The sequence below is a fragment of the Brachycentrus maculatus genome, unplaced genomic scaffold (assembly GCF_059751285.1).
Source record: "Brachycentrus maculatus isolate JH-2025_06_01 unplaced genomic scaffold, ASM5975128v1 h1tg000069l, whole genome shotgun sequence".
NCBI lineage: Eukaryota > Metazoa > Arthropoda > Insecta > Trichoptera > Brachycentridae > Brachycentrus > Brachycentrus maculatus.
This window is the reverse complement of record NW_028280823.1, coordinates 2,877,501-2,904,256: the sequence shown is the minus strand read 5'-3', so window position 1 is coordinate 2,904,256 and position 26,756 is coordinate 2,877,501. Positions and strand designations below refer to the sequence as shown.

The following is a 26,756-nucleotide window of genomic DNA, read 5'->3' as shown; positions in this document are numbered from 1 at the left end:
CGCATTCATGTCACATCATGTTCTCTGGCTGCTTGCATTATACTTATTATTGTAACTTATTGTTTGGGTTTGCAATCGATTGCAGCCAATAAGGTAGTCATTATATCGTAGTACTGCGTGCCATTGAACCTTGATGTCGATACTGTCCGTGTTGCGTCTTAAAATCTAACTGTATCGTCATTATAAATATTTTGGTAACGTTAGTTTGAACAATACTTCCTACGAAGTGTATTGGCTGTATAAAATTTACAAATTTTAATAGTATTATCAGCTCCAAACCTTAAGAATCCATATATTTGTTTTATTATTATCATGGGTATGATTTTATAATGTTAATTACAACTTTTACGAGCGGATTAGTAACAAACATACGTTTAATTTTATGAATTTGTATTCACATTAACACCATTTAAATATCGGCCCTAAAATAAATTTTAATACTGTGGTGAATATATGTTACAAATGCTTATTTAAATTATTAGATTATATATTTTGAGTTTAAATTTCATTTGTTAAATACCATTATTTCTTATAATCTATTGTGACACGTGTTTCGATGCATTCCGCATCATTTTCAAAACACTAAATGATGCGGAATGCGTGTACAATACATTTTAAGAAATAATGGCATTTACCAAGTGAAATTTAAATTAAAAATGAAAAGATATTGCCATAAAGTGACTGCCGAATCAATCAATGAGATTTAATTATTTCGAATCACATTAATGCGAGACAAAAATCTCAACATCAATGTTAGATGTAATATTTTAACGAATTACGATTATTATTTATTTAAACAGTTCTTACTTGGTAATAATTTATAAGTATTTATAATATCAGTGGAATAAGTCGAGTAATTATGAATTCGATTCGATATTATTATACACACTCGTAGATATCTATTAATTCAATAATTATGAAAATATGTGGATGCCACACAATTTCAATCACCACCGTCTCGCTTCATTGTGGTCTGCTATAATTCTCTAAGATCAATAACTGTATTTTAGATTTGAACGAAATCTGTCAATAGGCTTTCTGTCAAGAATTGGGCCTAGCTCTATAACACTAACCCAGATAAAAGATACACATTCATATGGCCCTTTGCACGTTTACTTAACTCCGATATTCGGGCTTCAAGGAAAAATGTCATAATCCATTTTTAAGTTGATATTATTTTGATACCTTTGATTTTGAAAAATTATGAATGTTGTGGTATTGTTTTATGAAACTATTTTTTTTCATTTAAAAAAACATTTTTATGATGATTTTCAGCCCATCGCTATGAAATACAATAATATATCGATGAATCCGGGATAGGCACTGCTTCTTCAGTTAGTTTTTTGTCACTGCTTTTATGACTTTGTGGAATGCACGCCCCTGCCTGCCTAAATACGAAAATGTGTGATCGCTTGTATGTAGTTTATGGAGACTCTTCGTTGAGCGGATCATTTAATAAAAGCTTAGCGCTTCCCACGAGTAGAACAAACTCTAAACAAAGTTCCTACGAGTATATTAATTGTTCATCAAAATGGGTTAGCGATGAATATGGGGATTTTGATATGTTCATCTTGACATCGTCACTGCTGAGATCACTAACATTGTAACTCGGCATTGATATCGTGGTGTGTCCCTTGTTTCGTACGATTTGTCTTTGACTTGAGATTTGACTTTTCTCTTTTGCCCCTTTTCATCCCTCCCGTTCTTCTTCCAGGTATTTTCATAAATTTATAAATGTGCTTTTTTTAAAATACTCGTTTATAAAAATTACTTGATGTAACTGTTCTGTGTAATTCCCAAGTAAAATAATAGAAAAATAAATAAAATAAAAACGGTTTTTTTTTTCAATTTTAATTATCCTTTTAAATTAGTGTTCTCTTATCATATATAATGCCATTATTGACATAAAATGATTTTTCATATTATTAATGATAGTCTGTATTATAACTATTCGGTATTTTTGACTTGATTTTTTTGCTGTTGAATATTTTCTCAATTCCGAGAAATTTCTGTTGTATGAAGTGTTTTCACCGTAATGTTATTATATTATTTTGCTTCTTGCGGACTTCGCTCAGGAGCAAAGGTTGGGCGCTGTAGTTGCTATTATTAATGCTATACGTAACTACGTTACAGGTAAGTGCTATAATGTTGCTGATCATTTTATTTGATAGAAGTACATAGTTGATAGGAATGCTTTTTTACAATATTATATACTCAACACATTACCTTTGCCAGAACTACCTTAGGTTATTTACCTTTATACGGTATCTATAAAAATTTAAAAAAATGTATTTCAACAGATATGAAGAAGAATATGGATGTCTGGGTATTTACAGGACTTATGACCTGTCATAGGCTGGTTAAGTGATCAATTTACACTCGTGTAACATTTACCATTCTACCCATGATCGATAACACTTCTTAAAATTTTGAAACTTCTAGATATGATTGATTTCATGACAGAATACATATGAGTTCACAACAGTCATGATGTTATGTCTATGTTGGATTGATAAAGCTTTTATTTGGATGTATGCAAGATCCGAACCCCGGATTATTTATACATACTGGGAAATACCTAAAAACACGATTTTCAATTTTTTTGTCACTTCCCCTCCGGGCGGGGCAACTTTTTTACCTTCGAGAATTCATTCAATCGGTATATTTGTATACGTATTTTTTAAAAAATGCGGATTTGTTAATCAGCTGTTCTCAACATTTTTGAGTTCATTCCTCTTAAGAAAATGTTGTATTTTCCAATTGCTTACTTCTCTATGTTGGTGGCGGCCAAAAAAGAGCATTAAAAAATTATATCCCCATTAAAATTTCGCTTGCGTTCAATACTTTAAATTTTCTTCATTGCTTTCATCGGCGGGGTGGTGGAATATCAATGTATGTCAATCGCCTTAAATAATATTATTTATTTATCTCCTTCTGAAGGTCCTATGTTTAACTCATGGGGTGCGCCTTAGCTACTTTATTCACCCAATAGCGGGCATAATTGCCCACATTGAGAAATACTGGTATAAATATATATTTACTGTCCAGTACAAGAAATTTGATATTGCGATTTAAGTAAATTTCTTGACACCGGATGTAATTATAAAACTATGATAATTACGTTAAAGTTAGATTTAGAAAGTAAAAAAAAAAACAACCATATAGTTTTTTCCACTTTTATTTAATTTGGCCAGTGACTGGGTTTTGTCGTTACTGTTATCGACTGGTGATGATGGTGACCAGTCTGGTGATGTCTATAACGACGAAACTCCGTCACTGGTCGAATAAAATAAAAGTGGAAAAAATAGACTTTTTTGTAAAAAATGCAGTTCCACCAAGAGATGTCAGTACAAATCATAAATTTGATATAGAAGGTTTGAAAATACATATACATACATATTGAGAGATTGTATATTTTTATAACTATTGTATATATATATAACACTTTTTAATTATAAATTTCAAGGTATCGCATTTTTATGTCTTACAAACTCATTAGCATTTTAGAACTAAAAATATCCCTAATAAATAAGTCAAAATAATTTATTTATCAATGGTAAATTCACCAGAAAAAACATGTAGTTATTTGAAATATGCATAATATTATAATAAACTGGAAGTAGCCGGGAAGGTCGTTATCCAGTTTCTACAGAACATAAAATAATTATTTTAAATTGCAGAGAACGCATTGCAGTTACATAATTATACTTAAAAACTGGTCTACATATATATATATATTCTAAGCAATCAACGCCCTCGCAAATAGTTAGCGCTAGGTAATAGTTTATACTGGTTTTATTTTGAATTAATGTAGATTATTTTGCAACAGCATATAAATAATCAAAAGCACTACTGGTTCTTTTTTCCATCATTCAACATTCTTGCTTATTTACGCATTAACAGTGACTTGAACGCAGATTCATAGTCTACTGTATTATATTATTTATTCATGTAATATCTAAAATTTACAAATCTTCGTTTGTTCATAATATTAAATATCCTAAAGTAATTCACCGATTGCTTTGAGATTTGGACACTACGTTGCCTCCTAATACGCGCGCGTTTTTACGTGGGGCTAATAAATATCTTTTTCAAACAGCTTTATACTGCAATGGCAGCGCCATCTGTTGATTGCAACAGCTACACATTGAACAAAACACACAACCTAAACAATGCTCAAATTGGATAGTGTGCTTCTTGATAGTTGCTGTCATTAACCATTTTCAACGTTTTCAACGTTCCATAGATTTTTAATATTTTCACTGCATAGCATTATGAAATGTACCATACTAGTAGTGTGTTTTATTTTTATTTTAAATATTTTCTTCATTTTCTATTTTATCAGACTGAGCCACAGCAAGGCGTGTTGAAGTACAGCAAGTATAGAAATATAATTCATACTCGTGTGTTATTTTAAACTCTCAGGAAAAATGGCGGTACTTGTACAACTATTTCGCGTATTTAACGGAAATTTTAATGCCAGTATCAATAATAAAGGTGGATTTATCGTATTTACGTTCTCTACAAAGTTGCGTTGTAATTTATTATGACGTTCAGAATTATCAAAATATCACGAATACATCGTGTATTCGTTTATTACGAAATTCTGTTCGTGATGTTAGACAAGAGAGATGATCTTTAGTTTGATACACTTAAAGATAACGGTTTTACACCATCGAACATGATAAAAACCAGCTACCGGTCGATAAAAAATATTTTAATCAACCTTTGTATACATTATCTCATACAATATATTCTCTTGTAATAAAAATTATCAAATTTTAATGCCAGTATCAATAATAAAGGTGGATTTATCGTATTTACGTTCTCTATAAAGTTGCGTTGTAATTTATTATGACGTTCAGAATTATCAAAATATCACGAATACATCGTGTATTCGTTTATTACGAAATTCTGTTCGTGATGTTAGACAAGAGAGATGATCTTTAGTTTGATACACTCAAAGATAACGGTTTTACACCATCGAACATGATAAAAACCAGCTACCGGTCGATAAAAAATATTTTAATCAACCTTTGTATACATTATCTCATACAATATATTCTCTTGTAATAAAAATTATCAAATTTTAATGCCAGTATCAATAATAAAGGTGGATTTATCGTATTTACGTTCTCTATAAAGTTGCGTTGTAATTTATTATGACGTTCAGAATTATCAAAATATCACGAATACATCGTGTATTCGTTTATTACGAAATTCTGTTCGTGATGTTAGACAAGAGAGATGATCTTTGGTTTGATACACTCAAAGATAACAGTTTTACACCATCGAACATGATAAAAACCAGCTACCGGTCGATAAAAAATATTTTAATCAACCTTTGTATACATTATCTCATACAATATATTCTCTTGTAATAAAAATTATCAATTTCGGCGTATCTAAACGCGGCATGATTTATTTTTATCGCTTAGAACAAAGAAATGTATAACGTACTTAAAACTGAAGTGTTCCAAAGTATCTACATAATTGTTATATTCTACGAGTATAAAAATGATTGACGGTTTATTTTTAATTCCTTTCGATCTGTCATTGTTCCGACAATTTTATCAAATTTTCGTATAAGTATCGCGTTTCTTAGACATTTTGAGAGGGTAAAAATATACTTTTGACTAATGTTGATCAGAAATCGAAACAGGTAAATAAACAGTATTTTTTACACTAATAATCAAAACCAACTGTCAAAGTGATTTTTATTTAACGAACGAAAGCATAGAGAAAGTCCAGAAATAATTTACTTCTCTAAATTTATACATACTTTTTGTCGTTGGAAATTTAATTAAACTAAACTTATTGGTTCACTCTTATATAGTTTTTTACACGGGTTTGAGCGGTAGTAATTTACTAAGTAAAAATATGTTTTAAAACGGATGAGGTTAAGATGTGTAAGGGATGTGAATCTATTGAATATCTTTTGATACTAACTTTATATTCGAAAGTAAAAATTAAAACGTAACATATTAGAATGCTGCCATAAATTTTCTTTTGAAATATCGCGTTTCGTTTTTAATTTAAATTTCACATGGTAAATGCCACTTTTTCTTAAAATTTATTGTTACTCGTGTTTCGATACTTTCCGCATATTATCAAACACCATGTGTGATGCTCAGTCTAAATTTTAGAGTTGTGTCCTTAGGATATTGAAGGATGAAGAGGTGGTAGGAGCTGTTTCTTTATTGTTTGTTTAATAATATCGTATTTTATTTAGGTTTCATCGTTAAGAGCGTAAATTTACTAAATCCATAATTTTTCTTTCATCGTATGATTTTCTTTTTACAATAGTAATTTGTAGCTAATTTTGCCAAATTTATATTAACTTAGCTCTTTGTTATCTATTTAAATGATTGATCGTTAGTATGAGTCATTATCTCAACCAGGAATGGATCTTGCCTATTAATTCTGCCCTATTTTGGTATTGTATTTTATAAACTGTATAAGATATGATTTATACAGGATATATTATGTGGGTGCTTTGTAATGGATACCGAATATTGATGCAGTCAGTCTTATTGCAGCATTGCTTCCACCAGTTAATTTTATCTTCACGATGTTTGACGTTAACAACTAGATCATTAAACTTAGTTCTTTGACCATGTACATAGTATACCCGGTTTGACGTTAATAACTAGATCATTAAACATAGTTCTTTGACCATGTAGTATACGAGTACCTGCCTAGTTCTCAGGGCAGGGGGCGGCAGTCTACTTACCAGAAATTAGGTTGATGATTGTGTTCGAGTGAGGCAGTGCTTTTCCGGATAAATGATATATCTGGGTCGTTACAAATTTATACTGTCGATCTTTTCTTGAAAGGGTTATACAATCTTCGACAGATAAATGATAGATTATTATAAGAACTATTTTCCCGAGGCACTTTTAAGTCGGCGAAGTCTCTTCAGAGGATAGAATGAACAGTTATTTATTATTTACAAAATGTTAGTCATATTAGCATATAACCGAGATTTAAGTCTACCGGTTCCGTATCCGTCTCTTCGTCAGGACAATTACAACACCAGCATGCAAATAATACTACACGTTTTCATTGATTTGGCGTTTAATTTGTAGAACTTCATAATTTTTATTTAAATATCAAAATCAAACACTGATTTTTAGGGTCAGTTATGTTGTATATTTTATTTAAAAAAAATCATAAATGATTATCTTTACATTTAAATATTAAGAAAAAACTACACAATATACAGTATACCCTTAAAAATCAGTGTTTGATTTTAATATTTAAATATAATACTACACATCACTACCAACTTCACAAATTTTTAATCACATTCGTTTTTGGTCGACCCGAGGTCCAACATACACTAAGGATTTCAGAGCAAAGGCTAAGGTCTAAGATGCACTAAGGATGTTTGTCAAAATAGGTCAGGATTTTATAGGTTGATAGGAGTGAGTGGGGACTAAAGTGGGTGATGACAAATATTTCTTAACCAATGATGTCGAATGAAATATTGCAATAAGCCTTTATTCATTGAAATGCGATGGATATCATTCATTCTTTAAAAATATTTTTAATAATATGGTATGGTGATCTTACTAATTATACAAAATAACAACAAAAAGAAAAATTCCTAACATTACATTACATTATAAACTTATTTTCATTGTTCCAACTCTTAAAATATGACAAAATCTCATCTTAAAAAAAAAAACGCAAGGAAGACGAGATTCGATTGTTTTAAAAAAATAAAAGGATGTTTTTTTTTCCTTTAAACAATACCTTTAGGTTCCTTTCTACATTACAAAAATTATGTTTTCCCCCTTAAACAACACCTTTAGGTACTTTTCTACTTTAAAAATTATTTAAATAATTCCAAAACAAGTTAAAGTTCTAATTATATACCATGTAAGTGATTTTTTATATTTAAAACTGCTAGGTACTTATGTGATTAACCGTATGTAATGTTTAAAAGTATTCCACCATTGAAAAAAAATGGAAACATACGTTTATAATGTCAAGAAACTTTTTCTGTTACAAAGTTCAAAACTACATACATGGGGGTCACAATCATATTACATGGTGTATTGCAGTCGCTATATTAAAAACTGCACGCAACTAAAACATGTAGGGTAGACTGGGTACGGTTGAAACAATTTTGCTTATATTGTCCATAGTATTGCTCTTTACAAGTCAAGCGATGATGAAGATGCATTAAATACAAGAGCGTGTTTCTGTCTACTAATGGGAAGTATTATTTCAGTACCCGGTGTGTTATTTTTAGTGGCAGATCAAATTAAAAAAATATATCCGATTTGTTTCAACCGTCCCCATACCAGGGGCAGTTGAAACAGTGATTGGGGTCAGTTGAAACACACGCAAATAAATCAATATTTAATATTGTAAGACGTTTTATTCATTATTTATTTTTGTGTTATAAATAATTATGGCACCGCATGACAATATTAATCAGTCTACAGATATTTAATGAACAAAAACAACTAAAAACAATGGCATTTAAAAAAAAAACAAATCGAACGAAAATAATCTGTGAATAAATTAAAGGAAACACTTCTGTCATTTTGATTAGTCATAAATCAAGCGGAAATCTAGCTTTGGGATCATTCCGAGTCGCAATTGTGGCAAACATAGCTAAGACCACCTTTTGTGCAGTCTTCTTGAGCCCACAGTTTACAAGTGGTGCACTGTATCCACTTTTCACCGAATCTACTCTCTGAATACAGTGACAGACAAACAAGACAATAGCACTCGTCCTCTTTTGATGATGATTCCTGTTGCGTATTATGATTATTTTTTCCTTTAACGATCCTTCTACTTTTTCCTCTATCCAATCTTTTCTTCACTTACTTAGTTTTCATCCGTTTCAACCTTATTTCATGCTCCTTTCTTATCTCTTCTTTCTCTGTTTTTTTTAGTAGCAAGTATTTTGCAAACTCCTGCTTCTGCTATTTATTAAAAACTTTGTTGTGGGGTTCATATCCCATTTTCTTCTTCGCCAGATGCATCTAGCTTTCGTATATATCTAATGAGCGAACAGTGGTTTAATCCATGCTTTTCCGACGCTTTTCGCAGTGAATCTCCTGCTTTAACCTCTTCATCAGCGTATGTGTACCTCGACAACTCGACCTCTCCTCTCGAAGTCTTTCTTGCGCGTACTCTCGGCATCTAGAAAATAGGAAAACTGAAAAAATATGTTGTTTCAACCGTACCCACAAAAAATGTTTCAACCGTCCCCAACCCCTCCTTTAGGTGGAAAACAGAAAATAGTAATGTTAACAATAATGGCACATTAAAACTAATCACTATATCGTGTTCTACAAGCTTCATTTCAAACACGAAATCATACTCAATAATATCGTTTCAATAGAAACCGTAATAAAAGGAAAATTCTCAGAACAAAAATATTTACTTTTGGTTATCAAAATACAATAGGACCTCCTACAAGCAACTGCACAGTGCGGCGAGCGATGCAACACTGATATTTGTGTTTGAACTTGTTGTCCGCTTTGTTCGTCCCTTGGACCCTTCACCCTACCGCATACGGTTTGCAAGATATTTGCTCTGTTTCAACCGTCCTTTGTTTCAACCGTACCCAGTCTACCCTACTTGTAATCTCAAGTCGATTAGGCGGATTAAAAATGTATTTTTATATTTGAGACAAAATGATGTTTAATAACATGAAATCTATAATTAAGAAGCATAAATCAAATTACTTAGAAAATATAACCTACTTTGTGTAGAAACTTTAAAAACAAGAAAAAAATACCACTAATGTTTTCGTTCAAATAAAAGAAAAAAAAATCGTTAACGTAAAATGAAAAGTATTCGTACCATTTCATTAATATTTATTTCGTAAATATACAAAAAAAAAACAATTAAATATTCTAATTACATTTTTTTTATTTTTTTTTATTCATTTAATATATTTACATTTTTATTTATAACATAATAACATTTGAATCATTTATACATATGTAGAACTTTTATATTTCGATTCGCTGTGCCATGATTTCTTGTTTTTTATCATTTCTTTAAAAAATTTAAAACCTTCGAAGCCTCTATTTTAAGAGCATGCTGCAGGTAGGATTGTAAGAATGAGGAAGGTAGATATGAAAATAACACATGTATGTACACCCAAACCAATTGAATAAAAATATGTATTTCTTGGATTCATTTTCCAATTTGTGGGAATCGAACCGGAGACGCCAGTTTCGCAGCCGAGCGTCGACCTAACTACGCCATGGACTAATCTCAGTTGAGCGAATAAGAGCTGATATTTCTTTTTTATTGTTTTTGACGACATAAAAAAGAACGTAAAAACTTTGTAGTATTGTTGATGGATGATATATATTATACCAAATTATATAACAGCGGCCGCCTGGTAATTTTATTTTTCAATTATGTTTTTTACAATGGTAATTCTCCTCAACCTGCATTCGTGATGTTATTTATTTGGCTTACATCGATGTTTTTCTATTTAATAGGTAACTCCAACAGATAATAGTAGTATTATGTTTCCTCTATGCGTGTAACCTATACCTTCGAGCAATGGCAAAAATCTTGTTTTATGTTTATTTGCCTACAATACACTTCAACATAATCCTATAGTACATTACTCATAATTACCAGAATAATATATTTATGCGTAGTTAAGCTATGTCCGCCTCCGTAGTGTAATGGTCATCACGTTCGACATCCGTTCTGGAGGTCCCGGGTTCTGTAAGTGATTTTGCACTCTAATATTTATACAATATTACCCTGGACTGGTAACTGAAGCAGAGGGCTAATCACCTTCCCTTCATGTGTTAACGATCAAGATAACTGCGTTTATATGATGCTGTGCTCTATGCACCATTGGGGTGCGGGTTGAATGAATCAATTAATAAGCAATGTTGTATTATTATTTTTCCTTAGGAAGTTGAAATAAGCTTTGTAGTAAATTATTGGATTTCATAAACTGTTATTGAAAAAACAAACATTATTTTATATTTATTGGGAATGAATGTAGAAATACCTTAAAAATACTGTCTATTCGTGATAGCGTCATGAAATTGTGGCCCAATATCTCAAATGTTCACGACTTTTACGATGTTTACAACTGGTTTATATTTATATGTACATTAATTTGTTTTATGGGAAGCGTGTTACTCCAAAACTAGTCATTACTGACGTTATTAATTTTACTATCGCTAATACTATCATTCAACATATTTCATTCATTTCTTGACATTGTAAATATGTTATATGTAGGTACTGAACTCACCTTAACTAGTTGTGACTATTATTTAATTTTAACTAGTATTTTTTTCGGAAGTCTAATGAGACATTGATACACCAATCGAAATGTTATGTTGTGTTAGGCTAGAGTTTTTGCAGGTGAAAAATGCTTTTTGCAAGTAATGGCCGTGACTTTCAACATCATAACTCATAGCACTTTTTCGTTATTGAAATGACGCGGGTTCATATTAATCAAACTCGAGTGGTAAAAGTGCGATAAAAAGTGTCATCTCGTCATAAAGAGCATTGAATCGATTAAGTGGACACAATAGGGACGAATGGTCACAAACGAGTCATGAAAACTGGTGAATGCGTAGAAAGTCGTCATTAGTATTTACTTACTGCGATTGATAACACAATCCATACGCTTAATTGAGCACCTGTTATTTGAACAAGAAAATAGGAAAAGTGCACAAAAGGTCCCGATATAGGAGGGATTTCAAGGATGAAAGTGGAGTTTAATGAAAATGCCTTTCTATAAAGCTGTCGCGTTCTAGCTGTGCAATGGCGTGCAGCAACGTCTGTTTGGGTCGTTATAGCGCTCCCCGCCTATGCTCATTATCTTCAGTTTCCACACCGACCGCCATATTGCTCTGTCCGCCAGTTCCTGGTGAGCTGCAGCGGCCGCTGCCCGCGTATTCGCGTGATGTAGCGACTCCGCTTTTCCGAAACTCGCTCAAACTTCGAAGAACTTTGCCCACTTTTCATCGGCGCCGGGTCCGATCGACATTGCATCAAACGCCGCGATTGTGATCGGTTGTATCGGCTAAGTGCACGCGCTGTCGAACAGTCAGAATGGACGCTGAATATTTACCGATTACTTATTTTTACGCTACCTAATAGTCGTTTATTTGAGCCAAATAACAATGAAGAATGCAGTTTGCAAAATTCACTTAATTAACTTACCACAAAAGCGGAGTTATCATAATACCGGAGTGTTGTAACTGTGGGAACAGCTTGTACGAATGCAGTTTAAAGTTCCTTTTATTTTTAAGATTAGCATCTATTATGTTGTAATTATCCTAGCACTCGTACTAGGCAGTTCCTTATCTCGTCCGGTCATATTAAACTGTTGGATCAATAATTCTATCGGAATAAATACCGGAATCGGTTCGGTTCCTCTCTTGTATATTTTTTCTAATGGTGTCAACTTGTGCCACTCGGGATATCATAGCAAAAGAAATGGTATCGTTTTGAAAATAAAATTTTTGTAAATCGCTTAAAAAAAATCCAGTGAAAATGAGTGATCAAGAACCAGAATCTCTGGACTCCTGGGACCTAAACGGTCTCAATTCCCTGGACTTATGGGATTACAGTATGGAGCTGGAATGTCTCAGGGGACCCGAAGGTAAAAATCAAATTTATTACGGATAAGTCTCATAAGTGGAAGTGAATGGAGTTCGAGTAGCCTTTCCGACTGGCGAATAGTTTTTTAGAAGGGAATTTAAAACATTCTGTGGATGTATTTATACATGATCATTTTGTACATTCCTCTCTAAAATAATGTAGAATTATTTATGGAAATTTTAATCCATTTCAACTCGAACGGAAGAGACCTTGAATCTGAAAATTATTGCATCGTAATCCCAAACATATCCTGGTTATCATCATATGTCGATTGCTTAATATTTATGTATATATTAAGGTAGTATGTAGTTAATTAATACCTGAAAATTATTATTCAGTATCTACAGCTTACAATTCAGGGCTGGAATTACAATATCTGCGTAAATAAGTGTACAAAATATTAATATTAGATGTTTCTGGAGTTACATTTCGAATTATGTATCTTTAAACCGATTTTCGATCAATTCAATGCCCGAAGTCCATGCTACCGAAATGAAATAATATGTGCATTTTAATTTACCGATATTTGACTTATCTCCCTAGTTGACGCTTTTGTAACTTAAGCTCTGATAAAGTTTTTTGCATGATCAATATTATAATATTATATAATCCGTTATCTCGAATTCTCTATTCGCAATTAATTAAATATGGGAAAAGCTTCAATTGGATATACAAATATGTATTATTACCTATATGAAAATACAACTAAAAAGGTTTTTCTAATTTTATTTTACTTGACCAGTGATTGGGTTTCGTCGTTACCGACATCATAATATCAAATATATCTGTGATAGTATTTTTATACTGCATACGTTTTTTTAGTAATTAAATTAATACATATTTTATTACAATTGGTAATTAGATCAATATAAATATAACATGAGTCTGGTAGCATTGAAAATATTTCTTTACACTCAATGTTAGATATTAATAAAATATACAATTATGCTTATAAAACGAATATGTTCCTCTGTTGTAATAACAGTTATTAAACAAATCTGACTTAACGATGTTGGGTTATTATCAGTTTATAATGTTTACTCGGCGAATTTTATAATTGCATATTAGATTCATCATGGCGACTGGTAAATCTCTTTGCCGAGTAACTTAATTTAACGACTTTAAAAATAAATAAAAATACTAAACTTAAGTCATGAGTTATTTAAAACATTTAAATTAGTTCGTGTAATTTCCAGATGTAAAATCAAGTGAATAATTTAATTAATTGAACATATTAGAAATGTGTGCTTTCAATTTTTTTCTTTTCTTTTCTTTTTAACCTGACTGAGAAATAGTGCCGTGTCCGGGTACAGCTTACGTGTTTGTAATATAATTAAAAATTAAATTATTTAAAAAAATGTTTAAAAATTATGTACTCATGTTATACCTGCTGACGTGGGGGGCCTTACTGGTCTTACTTTTAACTTACTGGTCTTACTTGACAGGCGCCGTGGCGTAGTTGGTAGGCGCTCGACTGCGAAACTGGCGTAGCGGGTTCGATTCCCGCCAATTGCAAAATGAATACAAGAAAGATTTATTTTCAATTGTTCTGGGTGTTTGTGATGTATTTTTCACATTTCGCTCACTCCTTTCAAGAACGTCATAAATCAAAAATCATCAATTTTCAGTTGTGCGTGTTTTCGGAATGCCCAGAAAATGTGCTATATCCCACCAAAAGAGGCATATTTTTAACTTAATATTTACCCGCTACAGGGCAGAAAATGTTGTTTTTGCATTTTGAATAAAAAGGTGTTGTTTTTTTTTAATTTTTAATATACTAAATATTTTTCAAATGGAGAAAAAACCTTCAGGGTTTACCTAAAAAGTTGTGCTGCACAGTAAAAAGTTCAATAAGGGGCTTGATATGTATTTTTAATACATATGTTATATTTTAAATCTTTATAAACGTTCTCCTGAAAAATCAAGTTTTTTAATTTATGACGTTCTTGAAAGGAGTGAGCGATTTACCTTCCCGATCCTTACTATCCTACCTGCAGACAAGCATCTAAAATAGACGCTTTGCGGGTTATTCCTTTAAAAAAATTAATAGTAATACTGGACCAAAATTATAATATACGCATTAGTTAATTTGGCGAGCGTGCCTTTGCTTTTACAGCACTGACGGCGTGGAATGCTTTTCCACCAGCAGTTAAAAATAGTGAGAGTGAGATAGAAAAACTAAAAACGCATTTGTTTTCACTACCTCTTTTTCCCTAATTCAATCACAGTGAAGCGCCCTTGAGGTAGTATTTCACAAAAATGGTGCTTTGTAAATTATCCAAAATTATTATTATTATCATTATTAGTTTTTTAAGAATTTTTCTAAATTTGTTAAATATTAAATAATAACAATAAAAATAGTTTTTTTTATTCACACAATTTCTTCGACAAAACCACAAAATCGTTAGATAAAAATCAGCACTATTACAAAATCTACTAATTTATGTATTTTATTGATACTATTATAAAAATTTTAATATAAATTTATTCGATACGTTCCAATAACGCCAGCATTCCTCCATAAAAATATTATCTTAAAATAAAATTTTCATCCTCATAATTTTCCTTCCAATATAGCTTAAATAAAATGTTATCAATATTTTTTTAACTATCGGATAAAAAGTATTTCTAAAATATTGTATACGTGTAACAAAGACCACATGTTATAATTGTTTCACTGTTTGTGCTCCATTAACCGAGGTGTAATTTGAGACTTGTACAATTATGTAATAAAATTAATATTTTTGGTCTGCTAGTTATGGATAGTAACGAATGAAGTTTACTGCCTGGCAGTCATTAAAGCTCAGTAATTTTGTGAAAAATGCAGAATCCAAAATACTTGTCTGTTGAGCTCTTGGGTCTCCAAAACAGCTATTAGATACTATGATAAATTGTGTCTTATTTAGAAAATATGACAATACTAGTAAGACAAATAAATGGACTATGTATGTGACAAATATTGATTGATATAAGATATTGAATCCATTGTGTCTATTGTATTGTATTGTTTTTAGGGATCAACTTTATTAATTTATTATTAATTTTAAACATTCACTATAATTTTAAGACATATAAACTAGATATGCCATAAATCCTTGTACATAATAGGCTAGGAGAATTTTCTTAGGCAACTAATAAATATTATAATAAACAGCTTTTACTGCTGTTTAGTGTCATGCATACACAAGCCTTTTACCACATTTTATCAAATAATTGAATTAAATACAAATACGTACTGTAATCTGTAGGTATATGTGAAACCTAACAATATATGTACCTAAAACCGGTAACTGTCGTTTGTTAATGTGATTAACGTTGTAAAATGAGGAAATAATCTGAAGTTGCGGCTTCATACATTTGAATTCAATTTCTGATCTATTGGTTTCGGAATTAAAACACTTAAAGTTTTGGCCGCCGCACCGCACGCGAGTTTATATAAGATATCATAATACTATTCAAACCGGGAAATATTACATCAATTCGGATTCCGATCTAGGTTCACGTGTGCCTCGTGTCAAATAAAATAGAAATATTCGACTCCATCTCCACAGCAGAATGAACACGAACGCGAGTTCTGCGAATTGTAAAGAATGCCGCGTTGGTTTATTGCGATTATACCGCAGCCTCAGATTTGCGTGAAACCATTCAACAAAATCGTGGGCCAATAAAAAATTGCGAACTTTTCAGCTCGACCGCGGTTTCCGAATATAGAAGAAAGTTTTATGATAAAAAGAAGCGGTTGAGATATATTACTCGAAATTTATTGAAGATACGTGCTTATTATTTAATAAATAATACAATTCGCGATGAATATGCAAAAAATATTACCTTGGAAACCACACCGAACTCCCTTTTTACACGGTTTCGAAATAACACGTTGCAAAAAAAGTCATACAGCTCATAGCGATCGATGACCGAATTTTCGTTTCATACCAAATGTGCGTAAACAGACTCGTCTATTGTCTTTTTCGATAGCCCGAATTTAAATTTCTTTAAACCCTGGTGACACGTAACGTATTTTTTTTTGCTTAAAACACAGTTTTTGTGTTAAAAAAATAAGTTTTTCTTCGAAATAAATATACGGGTTTGAAACGAAAGGGGTTATTGAAAGGTATAGAGGTAAAAAAATATAAAAAATATTAGTATGCAAATGAACATATTTTTTTAAAGGAATAACCCGCAAAGCCTCTTGTCTACAGGTAGGAGAGGTAGAAAAGAGAAGATAAATGTAAAAAAAAAACATTACAAACACTCTAACCAATTGGAAATTAATATTTCTTGATACTTCTATAAGACCGCTTTAAAAATTAAGACTCCTTCTTAGTAAACAAAGTAATTCTTTAAAAAAAGTTATGAATAAACATTAAAACATTGAATATGCCATTGAATTATACATGCCTTTATAATTCCCACGAAATTTTGTTGAAAAAAAGCAACATAACCAACGGAAAAATACTAAGTAACAATTAGTGTTTGCTATGTCAGCATACTAAAGTAAAAAGTAAACAATCAAAATACTCCATTTTATTGTTTTTTAAGACCCTCTCAGAAATGCTGAGATTACTTTATAAATATCTACTTCATTGTCGAGTTACGAGATGTAACGAGTCCAACTTCTTTTTTCTCTTTCTGATTTTAATTTCAAGAAAGTTTTTATAGTAAGCTCATTTTTCCAAGGTAATTTTGATAGTTCAATGTATTCGCATGTATAAAAAGAATAGCTGGTTCAATAAAACAATATAAATGTTTCAAGGTTATATTCGTTTAACTAAGCTTGTACTATTTATATTGTAAGAATGGTGTAATATAAAATGATCTCGAATTAATACATTTAAAAACCGCCTCCGTAGTGTAATGGCTACCGTACTCTAGGTCCCGGGTTCGATTCCCAGTACAAATAAATATAAGTGATTTTTTCACATCAATATGTATTTATTCGATACTACCCTGGACTAGTACCTGAAGCGGAAGGCCGATCACCTTTCTTCATATGTTAACGATCAAGATAACACTGCGTTTATATGTTGCAGTGCCTTGTGCACCATCGGGTGCGAATGAGAATTTGAAGAAAAAGATAATTATATTTAAAATATTAACATGTCGATACACCTACATATGTACATTTAAATAAAAACTTTTAAAACTTTTTACAAATAAATATTAATGATAAAGGAAATGTTTATTTGTTTAAAATAATCTCATAAAGTTGTTCGTCGATTGCACAACATTGCACTTTGAATTTGTGACGTATTTTTTCATAATAATTTTCGCCATCCTTACTACTCCTTTTTCCAGACAAGCCTCAAGAGGCTTTGCGGTTTCATTTTTTAGGGCGCGATATATTAGTTTCTGCATCGTTAAGGTGATGTACTTTTCTCCATTTAATGTATGATACAATATGTATGTAAATGTATTTTAAAATCATTTGAATCAGTGGAAAGAAAAATATTTTATTAATAATTAAAGAGTAAGATTTTATGCATGTAAAAGTTATCGCTTGTGTTAGCTTTGTTAGCGCGATAAGAGTGTTAAATTTACATAGAAGGTAACTATTTACGTCTCGGAGTTATTTGGGAGAATGTCTTCTACGCTAGATTTTCTTATTATAATATTATAGCTAGTCGTTTCGCAAGAATGAATGCATTTAATTTATTTATACCCGATATGTAATTATCATTTTTATTACGTAGTTAATGCGTTTACGTGACCAATGGCCCGATTGGGAAATGTGCATATTGCTGTTGCATTTTTCACTTCTCAATTTCTAATTTGAAATCGGCTTTCTTTATATTACTCCTCACGCTGAAATTCGGCTAAGGGGTCTTTTTTCGAGAATATGATCATGAACGCGATTTAGAACTGTGGCAAATCATAAATTGCAAGTTTTTTTAAAAGTAAAAGCGTACGTTTTGATGGAAGAAAGAAATTTGATTAAAATATAATAAAAAAAACACGACATGAAGCTAACAAATGCTCATATAAACAAGAAATGAAACGACTTTAATTTAATGATTCGCCTGCAATTTAGGTCCACTTTTATATTGAACTGTATTTCGAATTCAAGTTCTAGTAGCTTAAAATATAATATAGTTGATGTATTTGACTATGAAAAGAATATTTATATTATTATAACATTTTTTAAATGCGACACACACACACACACACCCTCAACACGGGAAAACTTAGTGAGGGCATATCTCTATATTTTTTTTTTGTAATTAAGTTTATGATTGAATAAATAAAATCAGTTTAAATAAGATTTAATAATCATACCTTCAAACGAGAATTACATATAATAATGTGTCTGTCTGAAGAAAATAACATAACATACTATATAGTGTTTTAATGTAGTGTCAAATATAATATATTTATAATATAAATATTCTTTGATATTTCAAAAGTTATTTAATAAAAAGAATATTTGCATTGAAACTTTTCATATTATTTTTTGACATCTCATCAAAGATGAAGAAGAATATGGAACCCTGGGCATTTAACGGGCTGACGACCGTCATCGGCTGGTTTAAGTGATCACTTTACACACGTGTAACATTCACCAATTTTACCCATTATTGACAACCACACTACTCAAATTCTTGGAAGTTCTTTATATATGAACCAATTTAGAAACCTTGTTCTTGAATCACTAGAACTTCACTAGAGACATCTATTGGTGAGATGTAATGAAGCTTTTTACTAAGCAGAAACTCTTATATTAATATGTGAGATCCGAATCCTGGATTATAATCACACACATGAGGAACGCCAGAAAATACCATTTTCATTTTTATTATTTAAGCTTATAATTTGACCAGATAATTTATTTACGCCATTTTGAGTGTGTCCAAATATTATTATTTGGACACACTCAAAATGTTGTATTTAAACATTTCTTTTCATTTTATATTCAAAATTGTAACTTTGTTCCTCAACACTTTTTTTATCAGCATTAACACTTAGATCCTATTATAGAGTAATACATTACTTCAACGTAAATTGTAACACTATTTAAATTCGCTCAGCTTACTTTCATTCTTCATACATTCTGGCATCGAAAAATACTTTTTATTCTTATTAACAATTGTATGCATATTTTTTTATGGTAGTAAAATATGCATAACTGAAATAAATTCTGATTACAGCTAAAACGGACTAAATCAATTTGCTTTTACTTTGACAGCCTAATTCCATAGTCTATATATATTTTTAATTGCTCAAAAATTAAAATTAAGGCGATTTGATCGTTCAATAATTACATATTAAATAAATAAACGCATAAAAGATATTTCAAAAATAAAAATTAATTGTTTTTTCCACGTTTCCTTCAAGTTTTATACATGATTTATATTTATGTTCTATAAAAAATACATATTATGGTATTATTATAGTACACAGTTAATAATATGTACATAAATTTATTCTCTCGGGAAGTAAAACATATAGACGCTATTATTACACAAAATAATTTAATCATACTTTTTAATTCACAATAATGTCGCTCTTAAATATTTATTATTCATGAAAGATTGGCAGACATCACATAAATTACTTTTAACTTTATTCAAACATATTTAAAATAGTCATTACAGTACAACCTCGATATAACGGCCCTCTATTTAACGAACTTCAGATATAGTGGACAAAAAATCCAGTCAAATGTAAAAAAAATCAAAACGTCCTGTTAATATTTTACACATGCTTAAATTCAAGTGCCGCCGCATGTAAACAATTTTCATAGGTAATAGGTATTTTATAGGTATATAAGATAATAAAAAATTATCTCTCAAAATTTTAAAAGTGCAAAAAAAATTGATTCCTTTTTCAAAGCAGGATTACCGAAAGCAATCGCATCAATATCAAAAACAGCAACGTCACGTCGAGTGTCCCAAGAAAATAAATATTTATTTATATCTAAATACTGTGTTCTATTTTAAAAATAAAATCGATTTATTTTAAACATACTTAACGGACACCCCCTCCCCCCGTTATATCGGGGTTTTACTGTATCGCGAATACGTATATCGTTAATTTTTAAACTATTACCACGAGGTAGAAAATCCCTAAATTATTAACAACATTTATCATGTACAGTTTGAAGTCTAGACAGCTTAATTATAGTGTACCTTTTCTAAATCGTTTCGTACAAAATCGATTCAAGCAGTGTGAAATAAAGTCACAATGGGCAGTCGCAGTCGCGGGTCACTATTACAACTGACCCATTTGCGCCGGATTAGCACAAAACGATGCAACATAATAAATCCAGCCCCGTCAATCAGACCGTAGCCGTTTACTTATAATTTAAACAAACAAATCTATGAAATTTAACGCCAGTTCGGTATGCAAAGAGTGGTGTCCTCCTCAAGACGATGACGAAGCGAATTTGCTGACACCTGAACACACTTCAGGTGGCTTTGAAAGGCGGATCGAAAAATTTAAGGTTGGCTCTTCAACTCACCTGACGCCAAATTGCTTGATGTAACGTGTTTCTTATACTTATGTGAGTTGCATTGATGTTACATTTGAAGAGTCATTCTGTTACACGTGGTAGTAGTATAAAAATGCACCAAATATATGTTTTTATGTTACATATTTATGATTTATAAAAGTGTCAAACATATATATTATAAGTGTCCCAACGATATAGCTGAAATACCTATTATTTTTACACGAAGAGAAGATAAAATTATTGGCTTATGACCAGCTAATATTGTGAATGCTTTTCCCTAAAAATTTTCGCTCAAGAATTACATAAAAGCGTAGTAACATTAAACGAAAGAGTAAACCCACTCACAAGTAAGAAAGGGCTAATAATAGCCATAAAAAATAAATGGCTTATAATGTTGGGACCTAAGTAGGAATATTATAAGCGGTGTTGCATAAGCCGTGGATAGATTTCAGTCACTTAATTCCAAAAAATGCCAGGAAATGCCAGGTCGAAGGCCTGGTATGCTCTGACTCCCATTTTTCCTTTGTATTAAAGAAAAGATGCCTAAGTATTTAAGAAACGTAGAATTTTCGGTTATTCTATTTTTTAGTGCAGTGAGCGTTTACGGAACATATACATTGATTTCGATTTTGCGGTTACTGAAAAAGAAATGTTCTTAATGACTATTTGGTTAGCTATTTATAATAAAACTACGATATGCATTCAGCTAAGCGAAAGTTGCTACTTGTGCCGACCAATTATAGCTAAGACCAAGTTCTTTTCAGGCACCCCAGTCAGTAGGTACTCGGTACCTACTTGAATTTCCAATACGAAGATCAGTCACTGTACCAACACTTGACAAAATTAATGTTCTCACGGTGACTAGATGGAAACGTCCTCTGGCTTAGTCATCGGATCAGCAATCAAGTTATCAAACGCTGCTGGTCTCAGTTCAGTAAGAGTTAATTAGAATGAACTTGAAGGCCATAATTGGTTTCTCGCTCCAATAAATTGTTGAGAATATTTACCAAGGGAATAAAATCAAACGAACCCAAATTTTACGACAATATCATATTTTTTAGTCCACTTAGCATCTGCTTTTTAGTAAATATTTGTACAGGATGCAACTCAATTCCGGTACCTGCTTTGATCAACTACAATTTGATTTGAGTATCTACTTATGACTTTTCATAATTACCTTGTAAAGAAGGCACGAATTGTATAGAAAAATATTTATCTTTAGTAAAACTATGCCACAAATATGAAGTTCAAATAATGCTCACTGAAAAGTGTATTTTTGTGATTTAAAAAGAAATTATTTCCAAGGATAAAAAGTTAATCTGTTTGCAAAATGTTAAATAATTCAATGTTTTAATTAATGCTTTGTTTTTCGAAGCCTTGTGCTTCAATAGCGAAAGTTCAATTTTACTGGAATAGTAAATTATGTATGTATGTCCACGACAGTATGTATTTGTAATGGAAACGAATTAATTTGGAAATGTTTCTGTATACATATTTTATTTCGGTCTATACGGTAGTTATACATATCGCTCACTCCTTTCAAGAACGTCATAAATCAAAAATCAACAATTTTAAGTTGTGCACACTTTCGGAATGCCCAGAAAATGTACTATATCCCAGCAAAAGCGGCATATTTATAACTTAATATTTACCCGCTACAGGGCAGAAATTGTTGTTTTTGCATTTTGAAGAAAAGGTATTGTTTGATTATTTTTTTTAAATATACTTAATATTTTTCAAATGGAGAAAAAACCTTCTGGTTTTACCTAAAAAGATCTGTTGCATAGTAAAAAGTTCAATAAGTGACTTGATACTTATTTTTAAAACATTGTATTATATTTTTAAACATTAAAAACGTTCTCCTGAAAAATCAAGTTTTTTGATTTATGACGTTCTTGAAAGGAGTGAGCAATATGTAAGTTGTATATTTTAGTGCATTTAAAATATAAACTGTGTGCTTATGTGTAGTAAGGAAAGTAGAATAATATAAATATTTTATTGATTGGAGGAGGAATAAGGCTACTTAAATATTGTAGTAGCACGCCTTGAATTTATGTGATGAAAGTATAAATGTCGTATATGTTTTCATGTACAATAAAATCGATGAACTACAGGGTCTTTTTACCCTCTCGCTAATGCAACGTGGAAATGCCGTTTTTTAATACGATAGCTAAATATAGCTGGTGAGGGTTTGGGTTGGTAAACAATTCAATATCACGCGCACACGAGTGATAGTATAGTATAGGGGTTGGAAAAGATAACACATTTATGGCTTATAATACTTTATTTGTAATTAGTGATTAGTATATCTGTATATGAAGGCTGTCTGGAGATCGGATTTATACTCGGTGAAGACCAAATGCCGCCTTTACAATGCCTGCATTGCTCCTGTTCTCTTATATGGCTGTAAAACATGGCACCTTACAAGGGCCCAGAGCAGTCGTGTACTAAGCTTTGAGAATAGGTGTTTGCGGAGAATTTTAGGCATGCGGTGGTTTGACTTTGAGGAATGAATAGATAAGTTGTAGGACGCAGCAAATCTTGGTCATAACTGTCGTTAAGAAAAGGCGATTCAGTTGGCTTGGCCATGTACTCCGCATGCCTCCTGAGAGCCTTAATCAAGCTTGCCTCTTTTACAAGGCATCAGGTTCGCGCCGCCCAGGACGACCACTGCTGACAATTCGTCGGCAGTTCTCGTCAGAACTTCGGGACGCGGATCTGACTTGGGAGGATGCAAGGGAGCTGGCAGCCGACAGAAAAGCCTGAAGACAGTTTGTGGACTCCATTTGCTCCACCTAGGGAGCGGATATGGTTTATTATTATATCTGTATATATGTACTTATATTCTGACTATTTGTGAGTGTAAGAATTTATGTAGGTTTTTTTTAAAGCGTATATTTACATCAAATTTAGATCAGAAAGTTTAAACTATTTTTATAAATTAACCGACTAAAAGTATTTTATTGTTTTATGTTTTAATGGTGTAGATAAAAATGACACTCTTTGAATTCAGGAAGATCATTTTTTATTTATTTTTCTGTTTGTGTTACTTTGTTTAATATTATATTAAAACACAATGCTACGTTCTTATTTTCTCAACATTTCTTCCTTTTTGTATAGTTATGCTTAAAGTTACTCATATGGAGGATATCACTACACTCTTTTAATGAGAGTGTTTATGATTACTTTTCGATTAGATTACCCATCATGTGCGATTATATATTTTATTGGTGACTACTTAGAAAGTTGTAACAACTTCAGCTATGATTGATTGGAAAATTAATTTAATTTTATCAGAAGTGATAACTTCCGAAACAAATACGAATTTAATAAAATGAAAGTAACTGCCTTTTAATGGTACAATACGAGCTGTATAATGTCTGATTGATCTTTCCATAAGCCGCCTAATGTATTTTACATTTTAATCTGTGAATACATCAACTCATAAATACGTTAAAAATCGAGTAAAGATCCAAGAATAATAAGCACTATGTGTTAAACAAAAAACTATTTTCTAATCGTTGTTTCCGGTACAAATACATGAAAGTTCAAAAAGAAATGAAAACAAACGTGTCTTTATTCTCAATGAATGGCAACTCAAAAACTAACTAACAAATAAACAAAACATACTCTTTCTTCCACAGTAAAATGCTTTTATTTCTAACGTTCGCCATTATTACATATACTCGAGTAAATCGAAGAAAAGGTTGACTTGTCGCAGGATATTGTCTTATCGTCTTTCCTCTTTTGTTTTCGACTGGCCCAATAGTGTTCTTCTTTCATCCACTTTTGAGAAAACCTCATTATTTTGTCACTTTTCTGTCCAGCTGATTCTTCCCATCGCTCTTCAGCACCACGCTTTTAAGATTTCTACACCCCACTTTGTCATTATTAATGTTTCTCGCTACCATAGAGTGCTCCAAATATAGCATAGGTTTTAATAATTGATTCATGTATTTCGATGTCCAGTCGCTACAATTTCACAGCAGAGCGATGAATTTATCTCCTGCATAAAATAAGGAAATGTTTTTTTCTTCTTGCATTTCATTTTTTAAGGTAAAAATCATTATTTTTCTATTGTTTTAAAAAAAATTAGCTCGTAATTTACAATAAGTGCGTTATTTTGTCATTGTTAAAATGGTAATTCATATAGTGAAAGTTGTAAACAAAAATGTAACTGGAGTCCAATATTTGTGATTTTCCGTTTTATGTTTTTAAAAATAATTTATAAAATTCTAGTAGAATTATCATAACTTTATTATAAGCTTCTTCCTGATTGATTCGGCAGTCAATTTGTGGTAAAATCTATGCAATTTTAATTCAAGTTTTATTTAGTAAATACTACTATTGCTTAAAATCTATGATGCGGAATGCATTGAAGCACGTGTCACAATAGATTTTAACAAATAGTGGTTATTATATACTAAGTAAACTATAAATAAAAAATACCTGATTAATTAGTTAATATCGAAAGAGGAGCTATTTTCATTGAAACCGGTCAGCATTAAAATTAAGTTACAACAAGATATAAAGTGATTTTAAGGGAAAGGTACTTTGTATGCTAAGATTTTTTTGTTTAAATTATTTTTTACAAAGTAATACATCATAAAATGAGATGTCTGCATAAGGTATTGAAATGTCATATTTTTATAAATATGCTTACTTGCCTCATTTAAAAATTAAAAAAACAAAAAACACATATCGTTCTTGAAATAAAGATCAATTTTTCTGTACTTTTTTTATATTCAAACTAACTAACTAACCATCACGGCGCTTCCCCGCAGAGGTAGGCCCCGAGAGAATCGAATGCCACACCACTCTATCTTTGCAAACATTCTTCGCCTCTTCTACATTCATGCATCTCCTCATATGTATCGGGTATGTACCCGACGATTATTACGACTCCTGACCCGGCCGCTTTCAAGTATTAGACATACCTGATTGTGCCAAGTTTTCCTCGGTCTTCCTCTGCTTCTTTTTCCAACTACATTTGCCTCATAAATTTGTTTAACCGTTCTTTCCTCACTCCATACGTTCCACATGTCCAAACCATCTCAACACACCTTTCTTAATTTTATCGATGATTTTTATATTTTATTTTAGATATTCAGGCAGTGAAAATGATATTTTCTTTATAAAAACCTATTGGACCAGATCTAATAATTTTTACTTTGTGCATTGCGAATCATCACTTATTGTGCTGCCAACTGATAAAATAATTGTGAGAATTGCACATCACTAAATCAAAGTAAACTACAATAATAATACAATAATAATCGATTATAATTGTTTATCGATTTCTACACTGTGAATAAATTCATTTTTCAATTAATTTTTAAAATAACACATGTGTTCCTATTTTGCATTTCTCGTTAGTATTATCTAGGATTTTGTAAATGTTACAAGTTACGTAAATACTGTATACCCTGAGAATGTTAATTATTCTCTATTCCGTCATACATCATGATACGCATAGTTACGAGTTCCTCTACGTACCTACTCACGTGATTAATTTAGTATCATTTACAGTGGCTTGTGACACGCTTTTAAAATGACGAAAATGTCGTTTTTAGTCATTGTTTGCGCTACTTGAGAGAAATAACGCATTTTGTGCCGGTAACATCGCTGAATGCGTTATTGGTTGCGGTTATCAAATTCTCATTTCACCTGACATACAATTGAGCGTTAA

At 31.4% G+C, this 26,756-nt stretch overlaps 1 protein-coding gene across 3 annotated transcripts in view; it reads left to right on the top strand.

The window, feature by feature from the left end:
- Cen (cerebellar degeneration-related protein 2-like) overlaps nt 1–26,756 on the top strand; it is a 105,278-nt gene that overhangs the window by 62,992 nt on the left and 15,530 nt on the right. Inside the window, exon 1 of one of the 3 annotated variants that reach the window (XM_088256970.1) lies at nt 11,877–12,622. The exons of the other annotated variants lie outside the window; for them this stretch is intronic. Within the exon in view, the coding sequence (XP_088113096.1) occupies nt 12,514–12,622 (109 nt within the window). The 5' untranslated portion in view covers nt 11,877–12,513. Of the gene's footprint in view, nt 1–11,876; nt 12,623–26,756 lie in introns of those variants that run through there. 3 annotated transcript variants of the gene reach the window in all.